Source organism: Alligator sinensis, unplaced genomic scaffold (assembly GCF_000455745.1).
Source record: "Alligator sinensis unplaced genomic scaffold, ASM45574v1 scaffold907_1, whole genome shotgun sequence".
In the NCBI taxonomy this organism is placed as follows: domain Eukaryota; kingdom Metazoa; phylum Chordata; order Crocodylia; family Alligatoridae; genus Alligator; species Alligator sinensis.
Genome location: NW_005841925.1, coordinates 139490 through 150290, shown reverse-complemented (window position 1 = coordinate 150290; position 10801 = coordinate 139490). Strand labels below are relative to the sequence as shown.

Genomic DNA, 10801 nt, shown 5'->3' with positions numbered 1-10801 from the left:
CGATCGCTGACCTGGGGGGGGTGTCCCCCAGTGATCTGATCTCTCAGTGGGGGGGCAAGGCCAATCTCTGGAGGTGCATGTGAACCCACATGCAAGCAGGTTCAGTTGAAACAGTAATTCAGCGATACAGAAAGGGGGGAAACGGAGTGCATATGTGAATGGGGGAAGTAAGCCCCCTGCTCACAAAAGCTTATGTGATGCATCTCTGATTTAGTCGGCCTACAAGGTGCAAATCTGCTCTGCTTTCTGCCAAATCTCCAAGCCTCCGTTTTAGGCTTAGAAGAAAGGTTTAGTACAGGTGTACAGGTTTAGTCTTGTCTAATGGTTCTGCTTTCTGCTGCTGCATTGAAAAGCCAGGCTCCTTCTTGGGGGAGCTCTGTGTCTCCCCCGTGACAACAGCTTGAGGCCTGCGCATGCTGGTACATGGCACAAGTCTGGGGTGACAGGATCAGCCCCATGAGGCAGCTGTTCCCACAGTGACAGGGAGCTCTTGTGCAACCTGCTGCAGCGCCTCTCACGGCACATTCCTTGTCAGGCTTTTTTTTTTTCCTCCTGGCAACAGGTTGGGTGGGTTCAGGACTTTTTTTTTTTAATTATTTCTTCATTGCGGGCTGGTTTCCTTTTCCCTGCAGCGCTCAGGTGGAAAGGGAGGTGGAGCCACAGGAGCAGGTGGGAGGGGACTGGCTCTCCCCAGTGCCAGCCTGGAGGCTTGTGATTGGGGCTGGAGAGTGGAACAAGCCCTGAGAGCACAAAACCAAGGGCATGGGTGGAACAATGAAACGAAATGACTTAACTGGCAGCACCAGGCCACAACAGGCCAGTCACATGAGCAAGGTGGCTGGCAGGAAGTGCACAGCGGGGACAGATGCACAGTCCCGGTCCCTGGGACGGGAGGCCTGGGCCTGAAGCTGGAAGGGGGAGCTGGGGACGGTGATTCTCATCCCCTGTGCTTCCCTTCGCTGCGGCGTGTGGCACACGAATGAGCTGCAATGGAGGTGAGCCTGGCCTCCTTGCTGGCTGGCACGGCTGTGCTGTGGGCCCTGGGCCTTCCCCAAGCTGCTGCTGGGAGCAAGCCCGAATGGACAGCAGCCCCGCCAGGTGAGGGGTAAGGGGAAATGACTCTGGGTTGGTTGGGTGGGAAAGGGAGATTCCGTGTCTCTGTCCGAAACGAGCAGGCAGGTTGATCCACAGGCTTTTCTCCTTTCCTCTTTCCCAGATAAGTGACCCTCCAGATTCCCCGGTCCCTGGTCCTGGCCCTTCTGTTTCCCTCTAACTCTGAGGGTCTGCCTCCATCCTCAATCTCTGCTGCTTAGCCCCCAGGCCCTTCTGCAAGCTTCTCTCTCCCCAGTCTCTGTTGTCTCATCTTTGGGGTCCTATTCTATGTCCAGGCCCTGCTGTGGCATCCCTTCCACCTTGGTTCCCCACTGTTTGAGTCCGGGGGTTAAATCTCGGCTCAATACTGACAGCTTCTATTGCTGCCCGGACCCACAGCCACCCCCATCTGTCCCTCCTTCTCAACTTGGGCCTCTAGGAATCCTGTGCTGACTCTGTCCCAGACTCCTTGCTTCCCACCTCTCTGGCCTTTGGCACCAAGTTGAAGTTTGCCAGGGCAGCACATGGCACCATCTTCCTGAGTTTTGGCAGCACCACACCAATTGCACAAGTACAGCCCAATGACATGTTGCTTTATCATAGCCTACCGTAGTCATCTGGCCCCTGAGATGGCCAAGAGCAAAGCAGAGGCTAAGATATAACCCTAAGGCAGTTATTCCCAACCAGGGTACCGTGACACCCCAGGGTGCCTTCAGAGCCTTTAAAGAGCACTGTGGGGTGCCACACAATGCTAGCCCTGTTCAGCGCGCAAAGATGCTTCACAAGATAAACCCAGAGATTTAAAATAGGAATTCATGGTGTCTGACCTGCTGTGGTCTTTCTGAGTGCTTTGCAACAGAAGAACTGCTCTATTCTTTTTCTGTAGTCAAAAAATGAGCGAAAACTAAGAGCTGGCATTTTCCAAGGGTGCCTTGAATCTAATGAAGTTGAGAACCACTGCCCGAGGGAATACACAGAGATTCCCTGCCCTGCCTTGACCACTATGTGAGCAGGCAGCAGCTATGAAATTTCCTTGCATGTCTCCCAGGCTACCCCAAGCCCCACAAGCTCAGGGCTTTCATGTCTACCTAGGAGCAGGTCATAGTATAAAAACCAATGCATGTGTCCTAGCTCCAGATAAATTGCAGTCTTGCCATCAACAGCTGGGAAATCAACTGGGTTTTGTAGGTTGCTACGAAGTGATATGATATGGCTTCCTTCAAGATTTTGCCCGTTGGCTTGTTTGACAGGCCAGATGAATGGTGCCAGGCTGTCTGTAGGCTGGATCTGGTCCTTGGCCCAGTCTGGCATGTGGTGCTGGCCTGGTAGGGGGTCAACCCAGGCATATGGGAACGGCTTGTCTAGGGGGCCCGTTCTGGCATGGCTGCATCAGGCCCTGGCCAGGCCATTCCTGCACAGCTTCATGGGCCCCAACTTGACCCAGCCACATGGGAATGAGGCCCAAAACTCCTATGTGAGGCTGGCCTAACTGGGGTTGATCTGGCCTGGCCGGGGCTGATCCAGTCTTGTGGGACTTGAAAATTTGGCAGTGGGGGAGTGATGGCAGTGTTATTTGCCGCCATTTCCCCACTGCCACATTTCTGGACCTGTGGGGAGACCCACAGGCTGGATTACACGGCTCTACTGGCCAGATTTGGCCTGTGGGTTGGGGGTTGAGCACTTCTGGGCTTGTTCATTCCTTATCAATAGTGAACAGTGCAGAGGAGCAGCCCTGCCTCTTGTTAGCCTAGGGTCACAAACTGCCCTTTGCTACACATCCTGGATGACAAACACAGCCTCTCCAAAAAGTGAAAGCAGATGCTACTGCAAAGGGGAGAGAGCGTGAAGATATCCAAGGGGGCAGCATCGGCCAGAGATTGGAGTACTGTATGTTGTTCAAGGGCAGCAGTGCTTGCTCTTTAACTCGTCTGCTGCCTGTGAGCAAGGCTACAGAGTTGGGGCTATGAGGTTGGTGGGAATTAGAAGAAGGATGTGAGCAAGCAGAAATTGCCCACCCACCTCCTCAAACACTCTGCAGTTCGGCCTTTCTGCCATCTTTACTATGTGCCCACTGCGGGCCAGGAATGAGAAGTTTCCAGCTGTGGAGGGCTCTCCATGGGGTTGGCGTACGGGGAGAGGACCTCCCTGGCCAAGGCCAAACACTCTTATGCTGCTCCTTAGAAAGTTTCCAAACTCACAGAAGAGGCTGCATGTTTCCCCAGCTTCCACTTTCTCACTTAGGGTCATCAGTCTCTTCCAGTCGCTTAACTTCCTACTGGACATAACCACACTGAACCCAAACCTTCTCACCTGTTTGGAAAAAGGGTCTTGCCCTCTTCTCAGATTTACTCTGCATACCCTGCTCATGTTCCTAGCGGCAGCCTGTGCACCCCCCACCCACTGCACCCTGCCCTTTCTTCTGCATATTCATAGATTCATAGATGTTAGGGTCAGAAGGGACCTCAGTAGGCCGTTGAGTCCACCCAAGAGTGCTGGGGTCAGACGATCCCAGCTAGGTGCATGTCCAGTCTCTTCTTGAAGACCCTCAAGGTACAGGGGTCTCATATAACCTGTTAGGCTCCTGTTGAGAACTCTCCCTCCTGTTTTCTGTCTGTCCCAAAGTCCCTTTCACCCAGTCACACGGGGAAGTGTGAAAGGGGACAGAGCGATGGCAGCTGCTGTTCAAGCCAAAGGAGAAGCTCCAGGCCTTGACCCCATGGAATAGAGTGGCTTCACTGCTCTTCTCAGGAAATGAGGACCTGTTTCTTCAGAGATCAGCTTGCCTGAGGGGCTTGCATGCCTAGCCCCAGAACAGTGCTGGGAGGCCCATTTTGTCATGGAGCCCTCAGCCCATGCTGGTAGAGCCGGGTTCAGGGAAGGCCGATAAGGCCCCTCTCTCTGCCCCTCCCGGACAAGCAGGACCTGTTTATGATGGTACCAGCACTGGGAAAAACACTGACAAGGTCAAAACAAGGCATTTGTTGATGCAACACTTTTATTGGAGGCTTTTTTGCATTTGGAAGGCTCTTCAAGCTCAGCCTGCCCCACCCCATACACGCTCTGCTGTAATCTGTTCACTGACTATTTTGGACTCTCTGTCCTTGCTTGCGTTGACTCAACTGATGATACATTAAGAGGCTTTAGGACTTCTCTTGCCCATGTCTGGTGCTGCTCACGAGAGTCAAAATGGCAACTTCAGCAGAGCAGGGTTGATTTACACTAGCCAAGCCTGTGACCAACAAGTCACCGCTTTGTCAATAGTACCCTCACACCGCGTACATCAGTGCACACCTTCTTCCACCGAAGCCCAGCAGGCCCCAAGTCCCTGCTCTTGACATGCAGGCTGCACAAACTTTCCTGAGCTACGCAGCACCCAGGGTAAAAAGGACTAGTTACTATAAATAAATTGCACCACTGTTTAATTAAACATTGTGATCAGCCAGTCAGCGCTGGAGGCAGTTGCCTGGTTCTGCAGTGCTGCTGAGGACACAGGAACTCTGCGGGAGAGCTTGCCAGCTTGTCAGAAAGGATACAGTGCCCTCAAGAAGCGTGTGTCCCTCACTGTCCTCCCTCCATGGGCTCTTGTTCCAGGGGTGATACCCTGTCAAACTTGTGGCTTTAACGGAGGAACAGGAGGATCTGTGCTCAGCTGCTGTTGCACAGCAGTAGTGCAGGGCAGGTGACAGTGGCTGGTTTCAGTACCACACTCCCTCCTCACAGGTCAGCAGTATGGGACCCATCAGTACACTAAGGAGGGCAGCAGGAAGAATCTAGCTGTGGTGTGAGGAGGTCAGCTGAACAAAGACGCATCCCACCTCCTCTCTACCTCCCAGCACTGATTTTATTTTTAACAAAATTTTTGTGTTCCAAGTCACATCAGCCAAATCAAGTCTAAATCCATGAGTCAGTTCACAACCATAAGTGACCCTACAACAGGCAAACATCCTTCACCCCCACCAGGGGCTTCAGATATTTCCAAAGTGTTTGGGCAGGCATCCAATGGGCAGGCCCATGCCCGGAGGCTTGAGGTTCGGATGCCCCCATGTTTCGCCTGCCTGCAGCCATATGGCTACAGAGCCGGACTTTTCTTCTGGCATGGTTTAGTACCTGCCAAGGTGTTGGGGATTAAAGTCCATTTTATGGAAATGGGAGGCTCCTCCCTAGCTTGTACCTCCCTGCACTGATGGGAAGACATGGGCAGGGAGCATCTGGCCCAGTCAGGGAATTTTCACCTTCCAAAGGTTGTAGTTAAAGCCTGGAGGCACAGTAAGCTGAAAGCACAGCTCTCTTCTAAACAGAGCAGGGAGCAGCTCTGATTAACATAACAAAGAGGCTGGAAGAGCCGGTTGGAGTGGGAAGACAAAGGCAACTAAATACATTTGGCTGGGCCAAGAGAAGACTCCATAAGGCTCAATCTAGGAGCAGCTAGGGCCAAAGAGGTTACAAAGGCTTTGGTCTTTTGTCCTTAATCTAGGACAAAATAGCATTAAGGGGGGAAACTGAGATGAGGAACAGTTAGGCTGAAGAGCAGTAATGATGTCCTGCCACCAAAATCCATTTGAGCCCCATTGTTTGAACCCTTTAAAAGTGTTTTGGCCAGGGCACCAGAGAAGATAGAAGTGCCCACTTGTCTTCCTTGGAGGAAGAGCTCAACAAGGCTTTTCCTCCCCACTCCATCTGTTTCTGAGGATGGTCGGGGGACCCCAAAAGCTTAAAAATCCATAGGAGTGCTGCAGACCTTCACTGAGGTACAAGGAATGAGGTGCATGGGCAGGAAGCCTATGGAGAGAAGAAACTCCCTGCCTTGCATTCATTGACTGTGTGGCTGGATCCCACTTAAGCGTGGGGACGAGAGAAAGACAGCCCTGCTCAGTGCTGCAGCTCAATCTACCCCCCGGGTAGGCTGGCTGTGTGTGCTCTGAGCAGGGAGAAACCCCAAGCAGTGACAAGTCCTCCTGAGGGCAGTCCCCGAAGCCTGGCTTCAGAGTGTTTGTTCAGCAAGCAAAGCCAGCATGTTCACGTATCAGCAGGGCCGGAGCCCTGCTCCCACCAGGACCACACTCTGGATGTTTAAATAGAACAGGGTGTGGGTTTTACTGATAATGGAGATAAGGCAGAGTTTAAAGCCAAGGTCAGATGGAAGAGGAGGGTCTGACAAGGCTTCCATAGCACAGACTTTGCTGGGATTAGGGAGGGCATTTACACAATTATACTTACACTGATGAATTAACTTCCCATGTCATTGGGAAATCAGGTAATCTAGGACAAAAGCCATTTCACTCCCAGAGCCTTCCCTTGCCTGTCAGCTCCTTGTTTCTCCCTCCTGACTTTGCTCAGTATCCTAGGAAGTGAAGGTTTGTCCTCTGTCCATGCAGTGCAGTGCAGATGTTAGTCACCCTAGGCCTGTTCCATACATGAATTGAGGTACTATGTGGAGCTAGAGATATATGTTGCAACCTCTTCTCTACTACAGACCGTAGGCAAGTCTTCAATCTCTGGCTCTCAGTTCCTATTGTACTCTGTCCGTGATCACAAGGGCTAACCTGTTGCTGGATGAGCAAAGTATATGCATAGGTCCTGTGCCACTAAGCATACATGCAGGTCATGATATTTTGGTCAAATGTAATTTATTAAATCAATGTAGCACATGCTTCAAGTTGTATGGTTTTGCTTATGGGGATGCTGTACTCTCAAAGTAATGTGTTTTTAAGTGGCACAGCCTTGCTATGGATCTGGGGAAGGGTCATAACATTCTCTGGGGAGGGTAAGGTCTCTGCATCTGGGATGAAAAAGAAAGAGGGTTTTGTTCAGTTTGATTTTACAGTTTGTGTAACTACCTTTGAACTGCAACTGTAATCATGTTGCCACATAATCCTCTCACAGGAAGTGATAAAATAAGCCAACACAGGTAAAGCAGTAGACATATGCTACTTCCCTACCTCCCCTTCAGGAAGGCTAATTATTGTACAGCATAAGTGACTAGTGCAGAGAGGGGCAAGAATATAAAATAAAGATAATCTCATTCTCAGTTTCATAGAATGGATATAACAATATTTTGTTTCATCTACTTCAAACATGAGTTACTTAAACCAGGGTCTGTCCCTTACCACATGCACATGTAGTGCCTAGCACAACTGGGGTTGGGGCTCTGGAGGCTGTCTTATTTTGGCTGGTTCAGGTGGCACAGTGGTCTCAGATGCGTTCTTGCTACGGGGAGCATTACTTAGACCCAACCCCCCACCCTGCTGGATATGTGTGGTGTACGCAAGCTGGTAAAAGAGACCAAATTGAAAAGCTGTTTTAATTTATTCCATCAGTCCCTGATCTCTCCTGCCTGGACTCCAGCCGCATCTACGATCACCATGTGTGGAGCCAGCAGCCACCCGTTAATCATTTATTCTGCCCACTGGACAAGTCGAGCCTCCAGCTCCTTCAGTCCATCCAGGACTTTAACCTCCAATGGAGCAAAGATTGCCACCCACTGAACCTCAGCACACAGGGCCACCTACAGAGCACACAACACACCAATGGGACAGCCTACCTCACCTTCCTGCACCCGCAGGCCAGCGATGCTGGGAACTACACCTGCACGCTGTACCTAGGTGGCCAGAGAAATGCCTCCTTCACTATGAGACTGACCATGACAGGTAGGTGGGGAAGGCAGTGGGGGAGGGAAGATGGTGAGGGGGACCACTTGCATGCAGGCTGATGCCATCCTTGGACTTAAACCAGAGGTGGGCAATTATTTCAGCTGGAGGGCCGCTTACTGAGTTTTGGCAAGCCATTGGGGGCCGCATGACAGGCAGCCAGGGGCAGATACATATTAATTTTCTAAATTTTTTAGGGGCCCCATGGGCCGGATAGAATGGCCTGGCAGGCTGCATCTGGCCTGCGGGCTGTATTTTGTCCACCCCTGAGTTAAACCCTGCTGCTTCCTGCTGGATAACCCAGGAAGTAGCACTGGTGAGCTCTGGGGGCGGTGCTTATCTGCCCTGCCTAGCCCAGCCCAGCTCAGGCTTGGTAGATATATATGCACACTGATAGCATGCACAGATATGCACACAGATATCATGCAGTGTCCCTCTGACCCAGAGCTGGCATGCTTGCCTGAGCACAGGAGGGGAAGTCTTGGGGGCATATGCACTGCTCTAAGTAGTGTTGGTTTGAGGGAAAAGGCCTAAAAACTAGATTTGCATTCTCCCTCCAGCTAAATTCCATTTGTTTTATCTGCACAGAGAATTTTAAAAGGATACAAAGATTCCAGCTGGGCCACAAATAAAAAATGTTGTGTGGGACACACTCAGAGGCAGATACAGAAACACACTCAGAGGGTCACTTCACAGAGAAAAACACAAAGACCAGTCTCAGGAGCTGCACTTTGACACCATGTAATAGTTACTGGGCTGCAAAAGGGGAAAAAGACAGACCCCAATGGGAACAGAGAGGAGAGTTTCAGGAGAGATCTGGAAAAATCCAAGGTGGCATTTCCAGATAAAGCATAATGTAAAGAAGGCTCTGGACAAGGTAGGGACCCCAGTTGAAGTCAAGTAAATACTGGGTTTGGCACGGAAAGGAGGCTGGCATTTAGAGGACAAAAAGGACCCGCTGTGAGGAGATGGGCATTTGAACAGCAGGCAGCGCTAAGGCATTTCCTCTCTGCAAGAGCAAGCGCCTCTTAAGTCTCCCTTCCCCAGCCCCCATCTGTGTTTAGTCATTCATGCTGGTGGAAAAACAGAAAATTTGGGTGAAAAATGTCATTGAAAAATACTTGCTGTTGTTCTTTGAAATTGAACCCGCTGCTACTACTGAACACGCTAGCTCTATGCACACCCCTTAGTTGTCAGTAGGGAATGAAGCCAGGACCTAGAGCACAAAGAGCCCAAATCCCAATCCTTGAGCTAATGGAGGAATTTAGTTAGCTGCTAAACAAATTCAAGGTTCCCTGTCATTGGTGACCAGCCACACGCCACATCACAGACTGTACAGAGAGGGAATTTCGCATGTCTGCATTTTATTTGACTGAGTAGCTGAACAGCTTGTACTTTAGGCATGCTGGGCTGACTGAGTTTACAGTGCTGTTGCATGCACAGAGGAAAAGTGTTTTCCTCCACTGTAAATAAAAGGATTTAATTGTAGGGAGTGTCTATGCAGGGTAATTACACCAGAATAGTTATGCTGCTAGATTTCTCTGTGCATATGCCCAAGAGAAAGGATCCTCCCACAGATTTTTTAATTGACAGTGTCCCTTTAAAAAGCCTGTCTCTCAGCCTTTTCTTGCCTTCCAACAGACCTTTGCACTGTGCCACCTGAAGTCCTTTCCCCATCCAGCACTCAGACTTTGGAGCCTACTTTAGGGAGCCAGATAACACTGAATTGCACGGTGCGCCTGCCCTTTGATGAACACTGCAACCCCATCTTGAGCTGGATGAAAGATGGCCATTGGCTAAGCAACGAGAGCAGCCAGTACACCCTGGAGGAGAAAACCTGGTAAGGAGGTTGACCTATGAGCCTATAAAACTGGGGCCTGGGAGAGGCTGCTGACAGCCGGTGCTGGGAGGGGCTAATTGCTCCAGTCATTCAGCAAATGCCATGAACTGGACAGCTGAGGCAATGCGAAACAGGGCTTGTCTCAGGGGGTGCCCTGGACTCACCTCCCGCTAGCACCCATCTCCAGTGAACTGTACCCCAAATCCCAGTGCTTTGTCTTGTTAGTGAAAACCTCAGTATGAATCACGGACCCACTGGCCAGTGCTCCGACCTCCAGCGAGACAGCCTCCCAACCAAGTGCTCCCTCACCCCTGATTCAAGCCCTAGACACAGATTAGGGTCTGCAGATTTATCTCGAGCCTTGTCTGAGGCACCTTTATTCTTCCAGGTTCAGACACAACTGTTCCAAGGCACTTCATTGCCAGCCTAGACCACACCCTGCTATTCTAGCCGGAGGCCCCTCACAGCCAACCCAGTGCACCTCTAGCTTAAGCTGAGCTACCCTTGTTACCACAGCCCCAGTTATACACTGGCTCGGAGTGTACTGGACTCCTGGCTTACAGTTCCCAGCTTCTGCTTCTTGAAGCGAGACAAAACAGTGTTGATTTTTTCCCAGGGGTCTTTGTACTTGTAAATGAGTGGACTATGATCAAGCCTTGGTTCATTTGTGACAGAGACAGGATCTGAACTCATATCTCTGGAATAAAAGCATGGCTACATGGACATATGTCCCCCCTTTCCCTCAGGTATTACTCCTGATCTGAACAGAGGAGATCAATACAGACTTGAATGAACAATGAAGCCCAGCATGAGCAACAGTATGCATGTAGGCCAGCTGGTGGTTTCTGTACATTTCTCAGTGTGCCAACACAAGACTCCCTGTTGCACATAGCTAGGAGTCAAAACTCACTGGCTTCGAGAACAACCTCAGCAACACCAGCATGAAGTCAGAGTGTCTTAATGTGCATGAGTTACAGCATGTTAAACTTCCATGGAGGATTAATGGGCAGTGATCTAACACTGCTTCACTCTGAACAGGACCACCTGTGTCAGGGATTAACACACTTTTGTGTTTGTGCACTGACTTCACATTTTCAGCCAGCTTGGTTTAGCGTTTCTAAGTGCTGCTGCATTCGCAGGCCTTGAGATCAGAGGAGTTTCCCCACAGAGATTCCAGAGTTGCTAGGAGCTCCCATACTTTGAGACATCTGCTAGCTATCTT

General features: G+C 50.7%; 1 protein-coding gene across 2 annotated transcripts in view; it reads left to right on the top strand.

Moving 5' to 3' along the window:
* The first annotated feature begins 698 nt into the window (after positions 1-698).
* SIGIRR (single Ig and TIR domain containing) overlaps positions 699-10801 on the top strand; it is a 24070-nt gene continuing 13967 nt past the window's right edge. The window contains exons 1-3 of one of the 2 annotated variants that reach the window (XM_006019176.3): positions 699-995; positions 7410-7739; positions 9381-9579. In XM_006019176.3, coding sequence (XP_006019238.1) covers positions 980-995; positions 7410-7739; positions 9381-9579 — 545 coding nt within the window. In that variant the 5' untranslated portion in view covers positions 699-979. Of the gene's footprint in view, positions 1099-7409; positions 7740-9380; positions 9580-10801 lie in introns of both variants that reach the window. The other variant, XM_006019177.3, reaches the window with a different exon arrangement.